This window comes from Corvus moneduloides, chromosome 4, assembly GCF_009650955.1.
Source record: "Corvus moneduloides isolate bCorMon1 chromosome 4, bCorMon1.pri, whole genome shotgun sequence".
Taxonomy (NCBI): domain Eukaryota; kingdom Metazoa; phylum Chordata; class Aves; order Passeriformes; family Corvidae; genus Corvus; species Corvus moneduloides.
In genome coordinates, this window is record NC_045479.1 from 12,970,027 (window position 1) to 12,985,604 (window position 15,578).

The 15,578-nt window shown below is 44.1% G+C and overlaps 1 protein-coding gene across 1 annotated transcript; it reads left to right on the top strand.

The window, feature by feature from the left end:
• The first annotated feature begins 7,140 nt into the window (after positions 1 to 7,140).
• Positions 7,141 to 14,120, top strand: LOC116443475 (killer cell lectin-like receptor subfamily G member 1). Its single transcript, XM_032107659.1, has 6 exons — positions 7,141 to 7,227; positions 7,706 to 7,930; positions 8,878 to 8,976; positions 9,315 to 9,466; positions 9,929 to 10,032; positions 13,399 to 14,120. Exons 2-6 carry the CDS (start codon positions 7,708 to 7,710, stop codon positions 13,517 to 13,519), a joined length of 699 nt encoding a protein of 232 aa, XP_031963550.1. The 5' UTR covers positions 7,141 to 7,227; positions 7,706 to 7,707; the 3' UTR covers positions 13,520 to 14,120.
• The last annotated feature ends 1,458 nt before the right edge of the window (positions 14,121 to 15,578 follow it).

The following is a 15,578-nucleotide window of genomic DNA, read 5'->3' on the forward strand; positions in this document are numbered from 1 at the left end:
CTTTGGAGAAGGACTGCATCCCATGGAAAGGGACTCATGCTGGAGCACTTCATGAAAAACAACCCTTGGGAAGAACTCATGTTAGAGAAATTCCTGAAGGACCTAGTCTCCTGTGGAGGGATCCCACACTGGAGCAGGGGAAGAGTGTGAGGAGTCCTCTGCCTGAGGAGGAAGGAGCAGCAGAGACAATGTGAGATGAACTGACCACAATTCCCATTCTCTCTGCTGTATGAGAAGAGGTAGAGAAATTGGGAGTGAAGCTGAGCCTGGGAAGAAGGGAGGAGTGGAGGAAGGTGTTTTAAGATTTGGTTTTATTTCTCATTATACTTCCTAATTTGGTTATCAATAAATTAATTTTCCCCAAGTTGAGTCTGTTTTGACCGTAGCAGTAATTGGTGAATGATCTCTTGCTGTCCTTATCTTGACCTGGGGGTGTTTTGTTATATTTTCTCTCCCCTGCCCAGTTCAGAAGAGGAAATTACAGAGTGGTTGGAGGGGCACCTGCCATTCAGCCAGAGTCAACCCACCATGAGGTATCTGGAAATGTTTCCCCATCCTTTCTGTCCCAGGAAAATGCATCAGTTGGGTATTTTAAAGAGGAGATGTCCTGGGGAATATGCTGGGGTGGTCAGTAAAGGTCTGGGATTTCTCCAGTGCTTTATACTGTAGTTTCCCGTGGGAGAATGGGCACTGTATTCCAACAAACAAACCCACAGACAAACAACCCCCATGCCTCCTTTCCCAACAACAACAAGAAAACAAAGCAAAACCCTTCATGTCTGTGGATTCAGAAGCTGTTACATAAAATGTCACACATCTTCATGGAGAGCGTGCTTTCTGTGCACGTCAGGTGAGTACTCGAAAGCTCATCTGAAATTATTTGATCATTGATTTTAATGGACATGCAGACTAAAAAATTAGAGGCACTGGAAGTTGGGGCTATTCTGCTTTCTTTTAAAAAGAAGTTGAATCCTTCTGTGAAACAAATTTTCTCACTTACGTTTGTGGTTTCTAAACTTGAGAGTGCCTTAAGGTTTTTTGCCTCTTTTTATTTTGGCACTTTGAGCATTTAAGATCCTTGTGAAAAAAAGACTAAATGCACATTATAGTTTTACCATTCTGTGTGAAGAGTGGATTCAGTGTTCACTCAGCATCCCCCCAGTTAACATGGCTCTTTCTGTTCTGGTTTCCACCAAAACTTGTTGGTCTTCTTCCAAAGACAATGGTGAGAAGTTTCCTTTTTATAATGCAAAATGACAGAAATGAAATTGGTTTTTTTTGTCACTTAAGCTTTATAGGAAATGATGTTTCCTTCCATAAATAAATGTCATGTGAGTTCATACAGCACATGTGTGACCACTATACACTGGGACATTGCAAAGTCCATTCCAGAGGGAGTGGTCAGCTTTCTGACTTTTCCCATGGTGTTGGCTAATTGCCACCTGGAGCTTCCTAAACCAGTTGGTGTAAGTCTGACCTGGAGAATTGAGGTATCTTCTTTTCCACATGGTAAAATAATAACACCCTCTTCTCTCTCCCTCACTTGAAAACAGTTTCAAAGCTACCTGCTAAATTACGTCAAATTCACAGTTATCTTTGGTGAATAAACTATTCATTTAAAAAGTATTTGATTGCTTCAAACGTCCTGCTCAAGAATGGGATATTCAGAAAGGTCTTGCCTGTGAAAGATGGGTGTGTTTCAGGCAGGTAATACAATCCAAGAGCTGTGAAAGCATCCCCAGTACTCCTGCAGACCTGACAAATAATGCACAGGAAACCTTGTTAAACAGAGAGCTAAAGGTAACAATTGCAGCACTGTTCTTAGAGCACAGAAAGCAATGCTCCAGTTTACACAAATGCTTGTATTTTATTTCTGTTGTGAAAACTCTGATCGAGGAAATCCATGGGAATTCAGGATGCTGAGCACCTCACAACCTCTAACAAAAGATCTGGTTTGGTTTCCCCTGAAAGCAAATCTTCTCCAAGACCCTGTTTATGAATTTGCCCACAGAAAGACATTTTCCTGCTATATGATAAGATCTAATTGAATTTCCCTTCAATCAAGTGACCTTACTCATTCTAAGAATGTAAGCACTCTGATTTGTCTTCTCCAGGTTAACTTATGTTGGTTTGGAAGTGACTGAATCTAAATTAAAATAAGTTTTATAGTGGCATAAGTGTAATTGTACATGTGGAGTTGCCCTGGTTTAACTACTCTTCCTCCTTTTTAAAGTAGGCTATACAGAAGTCTTTTCCACACAGCAGTCTCCATTTTAGGATCAGTGTAGACTCACCCATGAATCTCCTCCTTAGTGAACCCACTGAGGGCTTTGTGGAAATTATTCACAGTTGTTTCATGGAGAATCATGGCTTTTCAATTTTCAGAGAGAGACTTTGTTTTAGTTGTTTAACTGGAATATTTTGTTCCCATGAAAAATATTGACTTTTAATTATTATATTTAATTTTCTCAAAGATGACAGGGCCATCTGCATAATTTAGTTATTTTCTGGTAGATTGTTCTCTGTTCTTCTCAAATGTTACTTGTCTTTCATTGCACATAAAGGTTTATCTCTGCTACCTGTCTTCTTCAGCCGTCTGATCACTTTTCAGTGAGAGACTGAATTAGATCCAATAGATCTCCTAAGGATGAGGAAATCCTGTCCAGAGCAGGCAGAGAGTGAAAAAAATCTTCCAAAAAGTGACAACAGACAGGAGGCACAGACACTAAATATTCCTGGTGTGATTTGGGCTCCACCATGCTTGGAATTTTCTGAAACCACATATGAGCAGTATGAGCTTTTTAAGAGGCTTTGAACTCCAAAATCTTTTTAGTGCTACAGTGGGTATGTTTCACAGGATTCCCATTCAGTCACACAGAAGCAGTAGTCTTGCTTTTCTGTGTTCACAGAATTGCATTTTTGGTGCGGACTGTGGTTTGGTCATGGGGATGTGAGTGCACTGGTTTATATGCTACCTCCTACAGGTTGTGGTTTTATTTATAGCAGGTGCTGCACCATCAAGAAATAGCAATAATTTCACCCCCCCTCCCCCCCCAAATCTTCCAGGCACATAAAAAGGCTAATTTTTTTTTACATTGGTTTCACATTAGTCTCATATTTTTGTATGGTTTAACAGGTCTTTCTACCTATGACAAAAGGAGGAGGTGGCCTGGGGTTTTCCTCTTGCCTTGTTTTTAAACAGCCCCCACTTCCCCAAGAGGCATTTTACTTCATAGAATCATAAGTAGAAGTCATAGAACGCCCCGAGTTGGAAGGGATCCACAAGGACCATTGAGTGGAATTGTTCTTCATGCTGATCTTAAACCAAAGATAAATAATGAGGGCATTAAAGACAAATTGCCTGTCTTGATTTTTCATTTCATTTTGCTCATCTTTTCAAGGTGTAGTGGTTTGGTCCAAAATGCTCATTACTGTTTATCTGCTGTGAGATAAGAATTGGGAGAAATGCAAAGCAGGCACCAAACTTGAAAGAATATAAAGAAGTTTATTAACAGACCTAAAAGAAGGGAAAAAAAGAGGAAAAAAAAAATTATACCACCTTCAGAACTCTCCTCCTCCCCCCACCTTCCTCCCTTCTCCCACTGACAATGTAAAAAGACAACCCTTAAGATGTTCAGTCTGTTTACCACTTCCATAATAACCTTGTTCAGTCCATTTAGAAAGAGAAGTCTCTTCTTGCTCGTGCTATGAAAACATTATCACAACGAGACAGCCGCCCACTTCCAAATATTGTTCAGTCCATTTAGGAAGAGGAGTCTCTCTGCCTGCGTGTGAGTCCTTTCCCCCGATTTGCAGCTTTTCCCGCAACTGCTTTCGAGGGTCCACTCTTGAAGTTTTTTGGGGTACAATTTTAAGGTTGAGCCGTTCAGAAACAAAAACAGAGGCCCTTCTCCTTCCCTGGGAGCAAAGGGTCTTCCTCATCTTCATCGTTAGGACTATCTCTGGGAGCATCTCTAGGGACTGAGGTTTTCTCCTTTCCCATTTGAGCAAAAGTCCTCACCTGGTCCATCTCTCCCTGTCCAAACTTCTCATGAAATTACAGCTGCGTCAGCATCTGCCTATCTCAGCGCAGGTGCTTTTGCTCACAAGTTGAACACTCCACCCCTCAGATCTTCATGAAATTACAACGGGATACTCTGATATATCATAGCTTCACAACAGAATTTCAGCTTTAAGCATCTCCTCTCTCTCTTCCCTCAGGTTTTCAGCTCTTCACAGCAATAAAAAGGGTTAATCTCACCTCGGCCTTGCAGCTTTGCAGCTGGAATGTTGAATTTTTTTTATCGCAGTGGAGAGGGGGGAGAGCCGAGCCGCTCCGGCTGCCCACGGCAAGGCAGTGGGGGGGTTCCATGGCTGGAATAGGTCCATAGACTCCAGGATGGCCGTGGCCCAGCCTGGCCTGGCCCAAGCAGGGCCTGGCCGGGCCCGCTGGCCCCCACACGGGGCCCGCAGCCACCTGTGCCAGCGCTGGAAACGAGAGAGAGCTTGGAGGGGGAGTTTGCCTATTCTTAACTGTGGATCACAGAGGTGATCACAACTTTAAGTGGCTTAGAGAATTGTCCATATTCAAACTGGCCAGCTGATAGGTTCTATCAGGTCCCAGAGGAAACTGTAAGCACCCCTTAGCAAGGACATCCCTTCTGGAACTATGCTTGCTAACCTATGACACAAGGTCAACAGCTTCAGAAATAAAACAACACAGAATTTCACATCCATCGTCTGATATTATGTGGAAAATGCTCTCTCTGTTATTTTATGTGTACCAGGTTTGTGTCTCTGTGGCTTATTATGCTCTTGTGCATTTAAATGGACCTTGACTGTAATGAAGTGGATGTACTCAGCTCCCACATGGCCTTGAAGAAGCATTTTATTTGTTTATTTGATCAGCTTCCTATGATTAGTACTTCAAAAGTCAGTACATGGAGGTGAAGGATGAGGCTTGGGTGGGTAAGAAGAGAATATTTTGATGTGGAAAGTCTATAGCAGAGCTGCTGCCACTGAAGACATCTTTCTTTACTTTTCACCTGAATCATTGCAACAAGAGTGAGAGCAATTAAATATTTGTGCCTGAGTCTGCCTGTGGTCAGTTGTTACTTTCTTCACTGTACCAATAGCACATCCACAGCTGAGCTGGAGCTCTCAGCTCTTGACCTCATTCTGTCTTCAAGACAAGCTGATGTTTCCTGCCTGGTTTAAACTAACATCTTCAGAAGAAGCATTTCCTGTGAGCTGGTGTTACATTTTCAAAGTGTGGATTTACTGTGGTTTACTGTTTGTGAGAAAAAAAGAGGAACCAGATACACGTTGAATGGTCTGTGATCAAAGTTTTTTTTTGAATGTGTATTTTCAGAACAAATATACTCCAGCTCCAAGCTCGAGGGGAGCATTTAGTTTGATGAGTTAGGTTTTAATAAGTGTAATTACTTAATCTCTTATGCTGAATTACTGATTTTATTGATTTCATTGAATTCAATCCTGCATTCTGTATTTAATTTTTTCGATAGAGTATACAGTCAACAACAGCAGCACAGTGAAGAAATTAGGAATATGGGAGCAGTATTTAGATCCAGCTTGCTGGCAAGTGGGAGAAGTCTGATGTTTATGTCAAAAATCTGCCCACAAGGAGCCACAAACTTGTAAAACAGGGCTAAAGTTCTTCGGTCAGTGTTCATCCTTTGTGTGATTTCTGCTGTGTGCACAACTGATTCTGATCTTGCAGGTTATACTGCATGGCAGAATTACTAGGAGGAACTGTGCTAGCTTGTTTTGCCCCCTGAATCACTACCCTGTCTGGATGAGTTTGAAATATCAAAAGCCACAGAATTAGTCTATGAAAATGGGTTAATAGCATCCTGGAGCTCACTCCTACAGAACCGTCCCTGAAGATGGCATGGACCTGCCAGCCCCTTGAACCACGCACCACACAAAGTGCAGTGAGGGAGGAGGAGGAGATCTTTGGATGTGGAGGCTGTGAAAGATCTCCTTTAGACCTTATTAGGCCACACAGCACAAGACAGAGCAACCTGTCCAAGCCCAAGGGGTCTGCTTCAGTAGCCAAAAGTTTATTGTAAAGATTTATTTTAAAATGTCAGTTCTTGATGTCAGACTGGCTGTCCTCTTGTTCCCTGTCTTCTTGAAGACATTTGCTGTCTTCCAGTCTTCAGGGACCTCTCCCAATCAACTTTCAAAGGCCATTGAGAGTGCCCTTGCAATGACATCAGCTCCACTCGTGGGCTGTGGGAACTGGTGGCCCATGGACTTGTATAGGCACATTTCACTTACATGCTCCTCCACCAAGGGTAAGTCTACCTTGCACTTGACTTTATTACAGTTTTCGTGTACCTGAGATGAAGAAGGCGCTGAGTCTATGTCCATTGTGACCACTGCATATTCAGCAGCAGGCCCACATTTTCTCCCTAGTTTTTGTCTTTCTTATGTACCTGGAGAAATCTTTCTTGCTGCCCTTCACATTCCCCCACAGATTCAAATCGAGGTAGTCTTTGGCTTTCCTAACCCCATTTGTGCAAGTTATGGAAATCTCTGGGTTTGCTGACACCTTGTACACTTGTTTTTTGTGTTTGAGTTTAGTCAGGAGCCCCTTGCTCATCCATGCAGGCCCACTGCCGCCTTTGTTTTGTATCCTGCTTTTTGGGATGGACCATGTTCAGTTCAGAGCGATCCTTGGAAACCAACCAGCCAATTTCTCTTTTCCGTGTGAAGCGAAGTCCCAACTTATCCTTAAGCAAATGTGAGCAACTTTTTTCTACACAAATCAAAGAGTTGAGTGGAAAGGCTGATACTGTTGGACGGGTCAGAGAGACTGAAATTTTTGTTGTGGAAAAAGACTGGCAGTCCAAGCATATGATTTTAGTAATGGATTCTACAGATAGAACCTGTTCAATATATTCTCTTGCTCCGTGAACACGGTATTAAAAAACAGCTCAAACAGCATTTGGTGCAACTATGGCAGGAACAGGTTGTCATGGTTGTCACTACAAGTCTGAAATGGTAGAGCTTAGCTCTGGAGTGGAAGAATTCAAATTTCCTGTGTGGGTCACCACAATACTTATTTCTCATCTCTCAGCTGCCCTCTTTCAGTCAGATGGTAATGGTTGCTTTGTCATCCCACAGAGTCACATAAGGAGAGTAGCACAGAGGCACCACCTGTTCTGCTATTACATTTCAGCTTCCTCCTGTGGAGTTAAGGTAATCCTCCCTCAATTTTCCTGTCCCAGTTCTCAGGCTCTCGTGTTTTGCTGTGTTGTTGATATAAATAAATTGGTATAATTAAGGATGTTGATACAGATCAAATGAGCCTGCATTGCTTTCGTTAACGGGGCTTGCAGTGGAAGAGAGAAATGCAATCTGTTAATTACCCCACTAGAATTACCTGTTTGCTACATGAGGAAATTGAATTCTTCACCTTTTTCATCTTGGTCAAGCCTAAATTGCTTATTTATATGATGTGAAGAATGCTAGATGGCTTCACTCCCCTGTCAAAGCAAGTTTCCCTGTCTAACAATGATTTATGGAGCATCCATGAGAGCAGCAGTTTAATCAAGAAAGATTGACTTCTTTGTGAGCTATTGTCATTGCTTAAACCATTTTGTATTCCAAAAAGCTGATGTATGACATTATTCCTTATGTATACTACTTTTCTGCTAATAATACGCTCTGTCATTAGATATGATTCCAAAGTGCTGTGAGGAAAGCTCTAGTGACCCAGGCCCAGGCTTTGTGGTGGATGAGACTTCTGAATTCCAAGTAAAGCAAAGTAAAGAAAAGCAACACTTAAAAGCATGTGTCAGGAATAAAAAGGAGCACATCTATCTGAATGTGAAATGCAGAACTGCCGAGAAACAGAGGAGGAGACAAAGAACAGAGGAGGACAAGGACACCAAGAACAAAGGTAAAGTCTGTTATTAACGGAAAAGATACACACGTTAGTAAATAAGCAGTCTAGCAGATTTCATGTCTGAATCAGAGATTTGCATTTGTGTACTAAAAAGTTTTCCTTTCTGTCCTGCTGTTTGAGATTGGGAAGGATGGGCAGTTCAAGGTAGGTTAAAATTGGAGACTTGCAGCTCCAACAGAGTGATCTAAGAACTTCTGTTGATGCTGTATCAAAACACTCATTGTATTTGGACTTCCCTTCAGATGTAAACCTGAGTTGTGACTGATCAATACGCCCCTACAGTGGGGTAAGTCTCAAGGGAGGGAGTCTCAGAGGAAAGTGCAATGTACTCATGAAGTATGCAGTGACTGAATATGGCTGGCAGGAAAAAAAAAGGGGACCAGAGAGATACCACTTTTTTGATTAACGTTTGTATCAGTTGGGTGGATCAGCTGATCACATCAGCTTGTTGTGTAAATTTTTGTCCATGAGTTAATCAAAAGAACGTGAATGTCTAAGTTAGCCAGACCAGCATGGGGGCAGTGTATATATTGCTCAGCCTAATACATATTTCTTCCTGGTGCCAGCCAGCGTTGCAATGGTGAGCAAATCATAAATTCTGCCACTGAGAATCACATTTGTATTGTGATTCATCTGTGTATTGAAATGGCTACATTCTGCTAATTTGCACTTGTGCTTCCAACACATAGCTGTGGTTGATTCTGCTAAATCAGAATCTGATGAAACATCACATGTCTTCAAATAAGCAAATTTGTTATTAAATGTTAAATTACTAATGTGTGGAATATTGAAAAGAACCCTGTCAGACATTGCTGGACTCTGACATGAGTGCAGGCTGAGGTAAACTGACACTGCAGTTTGACATGAATTATAGCTTTAGAGCTGATCCCATTGAGAAAACCTCACCTTTCTCACATTTATATTCTTTTTCTTCTTGTTAGGTTCTCCTGTTTCCTCTACTACCTGCTGGATTATTGCAGTGATTCTAGGGATCCTCTTCTTGGCATTGCTGGGAACAACAGTGGGTTTTATTACCAAGGGTAAATAAATCTCCTTCACTGAAAATACTTCATTTGAATTTAGAACTTTGTCAGGGAGCACAGTAGAGTTCTTGAAATCTGCTCATTGGTCCAAGAAGAACATGAACCTCTTCTTTTTAAAAGAAGACTTGCTCTCTCACTTATTTCCGTCTGGAAAATGGATGCCGTTCACAGATTCCTTCAGAGACTGATTCTTTGCCTGTCTCAGAAGAGCTTTGGGGATGGCTTTACTGTAACTGGGGAGCATAATCTTCTGAAAGAACATATTTGTGAAAAGTGTTTGTAAGGAACTAGGCTATGACTATGAATGGGAAGAGACACGTATGATTCTTTTTCAGGCTGTCCATGTCCATGCTGCCCTAAGCAGTGGGTCACCTACAGAGACAAGTGTTATTCCTTCTCCAAGGAGAAGAAGGACTGGAATTCCAGCCAGGAATCCTGCCGGGCACAGGGGGCTCATCTCTTGGTGATCAGCAATACCAATGAAATGGTGGGTGCCTTTGCAGGGGCAAGGGCAGCATGAAGTGGGAGCAAGTCCCAGGCAGTTAGGGCCAGTTCCTCCCCTCTGGGAGGAAGGGAGAGTGTAAAAGGCTCCTGGGACCCCCCCCACCACCTTCCTGCATTGGCAAGACAAGGCTTTCCCTTAGACACTTTGCAAGAGGGACTTGCTTCTCTCTGCCTGCCGCAGCTGAGCTTTGTTTGTCACGAGTTCAGCCCTCAGAACCCAGAGCTGAGGAAGCTGCCTGGCTCTCTGAAATGCTGAGTCTCACAAAGCAGGTCCCTGTAGGAAGGAAGGCAATAGGTGTTCACATTGAGAGACGGCCCCAAAACTTCCTCTCTCACACAGCACTCCTTTCTTTGCCCTTCAGAACCCAGGACTTGGCTGGGTTTCTCCGTTTTAGGATCAGTTTCTCCGAGTCTACTGATCTCTCTGCCTTTGCATCCCTCCTAGGACTTCTTCCTGACAGAACACACCAAATCCCACTGGATTGGTTTGCAGAGGAGCACTGATGGTGACTGGGCCTGGGAAGACGGCTCAAAACTGAGTGACAAAAAGTGAGTATGGTGTTTCCTTTGTACTTTTAGATAAAAGGTTTGAGATCCTTCCCCCCTCTTACATGAAAAGTCCCATCGGTATTTGACAGAAGTCAGCCAGCAATGAACACAGCTGCTAAGGGATGTTTAGAGTAGCCATAGGCTCTAGCAGATAAGGGCTTCCTCCCGCCCAGCTGCCAGATCCCAGCTGGGTGCATGTAGACCTGGGAGTCTCTATCCCAGACTAATGGACACAGCTGCTACATTCCCATCTGTAGGTCCCACCAGTTTTCTGTCCCAGAAACATAAACACGGTTACAGGCACACATGGAAGCAAAGGACTGTGACACAGCTGCCTGCAATCATCAGCTGCTCCCAGAGGCTCAGACCCATCCCTTGCTTTACCTGATCCCCTCTCTTTGCTCCCTGTCCTCTGAAAGTTCCTCAACAAGTTTTGCACAGGCACACAGGCCCACCTTGAATGTACTCAAATCCTCCTGCTCTGCTTTCACCCCACCTTTCTTGTCAGTTACAAAGCCCAGGGTGCCCCTGTCCAAAGCTGTGCCTGGAGGTTTTTGACTGCCCATCAATTAGTAGCTGAAGACTTTTAGTCTTTGCAGTTTTGTGTTACAGTGGGGATTACTGTAACACACGTATCAGACAACGTGGCCTGTGGAAAAGAAATATATATGGACAGATTCTTGGTAGATGTTTCAGAGATGTTTATTTCTCCAGCCTCATGGCTGGGATCTGCCAAGGAACTGCGGCAATCACGGGACCCGAGGGTCCTTGCCCGTGCAGGGGAACACAAAACAACAATGGGGAACGAGGCTGAGCAGGGGCAGGGAAACCCCGTGCCTCCCCTCAGGGCCCCTCTCCCAGGGCTCCATGGCAGGGGGAAGGGCCCCAACATTTCACCCGTTTATTTTAATAAAAGGAGATTTAAAACTTGACATTGAAAACAACTGGATAAACATAACAAGAACAGTTTTAAAACAAAACAAGCCACCCTCCTGAGCCTTTAAATGTCCAGACAGATTCTCTGGAACATCTTAAGGCTGACAGAAGGGAGACAAGACCCTCTGGGCATGCTTTGTGGGGAAACTGAGGCAGGAGAGGGTTTAATTTCTTCCCTCCCCCGTTTCATCCCCTCCTCGGCATCGGAGAGGAATTGTAGGGAAATGGAATTGTATAGGGAAGCCATGGGGTGAAAAACGGATTAGGAATAAACCGGGGATGGGGTGAATTTAGGAAGGGGTTCATATTGGGTATAGGGTAAAAGGGGGAAGTAGGCTGTGGGTAGGGAAGTTGCTGGGATGGATATTGTTTATGATTTTGTGCATAACGGCTGCCTTTGACTGGAATACCTCCAGGCCCAGTAACATTTGCTGCTTGTAAACCCTTCTTTCCTTGCACTATATCAAATTGTACAACTTCTCCATCTCCTACACTTTGCAGGTAATTTTTAGGGTTATTCCTTTTAATGGCAGTGTTATGGATGAATAGATCTTCCCCTGTATCATCTCGTGTTATAAATCCATAGTTGTTTTTTACATTGTACTGTTTCACAGTTCCTGTGATTTTCGTTGCTATAACGCCTCCTATCATGTGCTTGTGTGTTCGTCGTGGCTGCTGGTCCCGCGTGGCCGCCGCCTCGCCGACTCCGGCGTCTCGGCCGGGCCCCCACGTTGCGGCTGCTCCGCGCTCTCCGAGCGGCGCTGCTCCGGCGCGTGTCTGGGCTCTGCGCGGCCCCACGTCGCCATCGCCGCCGGCTCCGTGCCCTGTGAGCGGTTCTGCTCCACCAGCTCCACGCTGCTTTGAGAGTGGCCCCGTTTCGGCTCGGCGCTGAGCGGCTCCTCGTGTCGCTGTGGAAACCGCCGCTTCTCCCTCCGCAGGGCTCTCCGAGCCGTGTGCTCAGAGCGGGCTGCCACACCGATGCCCGGTTCCTGGCTGCTCGTGGCCCACGGCACCCGCGGCGCCTGTGGCATCGCTCCCTCACTCGCGGCCGCGTGGCCGGGGACCCCGAGACAGGGATGGGGTCCGCGATAAGGTGCGCGCTCCCGAGGGGGCCGGGCGCATCCAGCACAGGCACCTCCGCCAGCATGGCTGCAGTCACACGTTCCTGGGATGGCGGCTGCGCGGCCTCGGCCACGGGATTATGGCCATCTTCTGCTCTAGGGGTAATGGGACCATACAAATGCTCCTGAAGAGCTTCACTGATTGCAATTGATCCATGGAGAGGTTCTGTCGCTAGTCCATGTTTTGTTTGATCCCTTATCTTATCCCAGATCTCGTACCAAAAACACTCAAGACTAGTTCCAGGAGGATTAATATCAAAAAGTAAGTCTCGAGAAATATAGAAAAAATTTTTGAAAAGTCAGTTAAAAAAATGTTCTAGATCTCTCGGAACAAGTACTTTCTTGTTTTGTTGTTCAAGGATTCCTTCAACTTCTAGATACATTTCTTTCTGTGAGTCAGAGCCACATTTCCCACGATTCTTCCATAGTCCAGAGAGAATATCCAAACCAAGATGAGAAGAGAGAGATCTAGAGTGGCTTTTACTCACGAATTTTCTGTCCTTAGGGATCGGTGTCTTGCCCGCATTCTCTACCATTTGTTACAGTGGGCATTACTGTAACATGCGTATCAAACAAGGTGGCCCGTGGAAAAGAAATATATATAGGCTGATTCTTGATAGATGTTTCAGAGATGTTTATTTCTCCAGCCGCATGGACGGGATCTGCCAAGGAACTGCTCAATCACGGGACCTGAGGGTCCTTGCCCGCGCAGGGAACACAAAACAACAATGGGGAACGAGGCTGACCAGGGGCAGGGAAACCCCGTGCCTCCCCTCAGGGCCCCTCTCCCAGGACCCCATGGCAGGGGGGAGGGACCCGAACAGTTTTGTCTGTTATTTCTTGAATGTTTGTGTCTGCGGATTTCTGTTTTATCACTTTGTCCTCATTATGCTCTTTTGCACTGAAGGAGTCCTTGGTTGGATAACCTTAATGAGGCAGAGGCTTCCACCTTTCACATACCCATAAATATGATTTTAATGGGATACTTTAACTGGGATATTTTATACTTTCTGTCCCAAACGTGTTTAGTAGAACAGCAGAAAATCCCTTGTGGAACAGAACATTTTGCTCTTTAGCGATGGGAAATGGAGAGCCCAGTAAGAGACTGGAAAGACTGGCAATCTGCAAGTCTCCAGACAGGTCCCACTGCCAGACCTCCCGTGTCCCAGGATGGATCCTCCCTGACATCAGCTCATGAAGTCTAACTGCAGCAGATCTCTTCCCTCCAAAGCTGTGAGATGTTCTTCCGTCTGCCAAAGTGGAGATCCCTCTCTAATGTGCCTCTGCTTGTGTGCTCTGTCTCCCACAGGGTTAAGTCCAACAGCCGTGTGCAGAACTGCGCTGTTCTGCTGGATGGTGCCATCCATGCTTCCAGCTGTGAAGTCCCTACCCCATGGATCTGTGAGAAATCTGTTCAATCACCTCTGTGAACCTTGCCTTAGGAGATATTCTTTGGAGAGCTGTGCTAAGGCCTGATTCCTGTGAAGTTTCTGTGAGAGGAGCTCAGAGAAAGCTCCTGAAAGCTCCTGGCTCCTGTGCCAACCTGCCACAGTGCAAGGAATGAATGCAGCTGCCACAGGAGGTCTGAGTGCTGCTGGATCCTGGCTCCATTCAGGATCACTCTGGTGATGTTCACATTCATAGCCCTCACCTAGTGACAGATAGTCTTCAAAGTAGTAGAGAAGGGGGAGGATAGATTTCTCTGAGTCTCTCAGTCATTTTCAGAGGTACTTGAGCATTGTCACTGCTGTTTTGAAATCCTAGGGAGACATGAGCTTGTAATCTGTGAGCTCACACAAGCTCTGAGTTTATTTCTCTCTCGTGAACCCTGGTGACGTGCACCAAAACTGAAAGCTAGCCTGAAGTTTGAAGTTGGCCTGTTTTTGCAAGTGATCAGATGATACCCACAGGACCATTCTAACCTAAATTCTTCTGTGGTTTATGTTTGTACCTGGAGAAAACTGGAGCAAGGCTTCTAGTGTTTCATTGCTGTGTAAATAGCTGCGAAGGAGTAAACCTGCTACCCTGCTGAGATGCAAATAAACATGAATTGCTTCTAACAATTTCTTCAGTAGTCACTTTTTCTGTTTTCCGCTCCAATATTATTGCTTAATGCATTAGGTAGTTAATAAATGGGCAAAAGGAAGCTGCTGGCAGGAACAGAGTCAGGAGAGCGGGGGGTGAAATACTTTGCAATAACACTGCAGCAGAAGTTCAGCTACAGCCACTGAAGTTTCCTACCCCAGCTCTGCCCAAGGGATTCAAGACTGACAAATTTACTTTTTTCTGTAACCAAATGAGTGCAGCCCTTTGTCTTCCAGTCCCTTTGTCCTAAGACCCACCTTGGCCATGGTTCAAGTGCCCTGCACCACCCCTAAATGGTCTGTTTGCCCCCTGCTCAGAGTTTCTTCCAGAACAGCTCTCTCCTGAAAGAAATCCTGCCAGACCCTTCATCCAGCACTTCTTCCCATGGGATTCAGTGGACAGATAAATATAGTTCCCATTTTTGTGACAAGTAGGCCACAGTTACACAAAGTCCTGTGCTGTGCAACAACACCTTGACTACCTGACAGGATGACTGTGATGACTTTTTAGGGATAAACTGGTGTTATTTTATGACAGTATTTCTTAAAATACCAATGATTATTTTGTTAGGTTCATTGCCCTAAGCAGTGACATAATAAGTTGTTAGAATTAGCTGGGAGAAGTATATTTGTTACAGCAATAAAGCTGTTTTTTACCAGTAAAATTGAGATGCTAGCGTAACACCCAGGAGGTTTGAGATGACAAAACAGTTGTTGCCTAAAGAATATTTCTGAAAATCTCATCTTTAGAACCCCTTTAGTATTCAAAAAAATGTAAGGTTAATTAAAATTATGCAAGAGTAATAGATTATTATTTTCCTGCATTCTTCATTGATATCTTAAAGAATGTTTAGTTCTCATAATACATTAGTTTATTATAAAATTGTAACCCATTCAGAAGCAATTAATTAACATGTTGCGAAGTTACTTGTTTGTGTTCATTAGTTTTCTTTAAGAGCTATTCACTTCGAATTACAAAACCCAACACAGCATGTGAGAAAAACAGCAGAGGTGCTCCAAATACTTCAGTAAATTCTGTTGTTTTCTGTATTTCTTCCTAGCAGAATGTAAAGCAAATCAGGCAGGATTCTTGGCTTTTAAATTTCTCTCACCTGGGGTGTTGTTTTAGCCTCTGAGGAGCACTGTCCTGTTTAATATGTGTGATGGCTCCTCATGAATATACAAGTCTTTTCTCTGCACATGAAATTTGTGTCCTGTTCTCGCTTTAGAGTCTGAGGCACGAAAGAAATAGGATTGTGTTACTTCTGCAGGTTTGTGACATTTCCATAATCAACTATTAGGTTTATAAACTATACTGACAACACTGGAGATGTGGAAGATTATTTGGGCTATGGAGTGAAACCAGTGTTCACACATTAAAAAAAAAAAAAATATATATATATAT

Excerpts from the sequence above, each read along its gene's own strand:
- LOC116443475 (XM_032107659.1), top strand. The coding sequence starts at position 7,708 with ATGATTCCAAAGTGCTGTGAGGAAAGCTCTAGTGACCCAGGCCCAGGC. Across the intron at positions 8,977-9,314 it reads AGTGGGTTTTATTACCAAGG|GCTGTCCATGTCCATGCTGC; the intron begins GTAAATAAATCT and ends ATTCTTTTTCAG. Across the intron at positions 10,033-13,398 it reads TCAAAACTGAGTGACAAAAA|GGTTAAGTCCAACAGCCGTG; the intron begins GTGAGTATGGTG and ends TGTCTCCCACAG.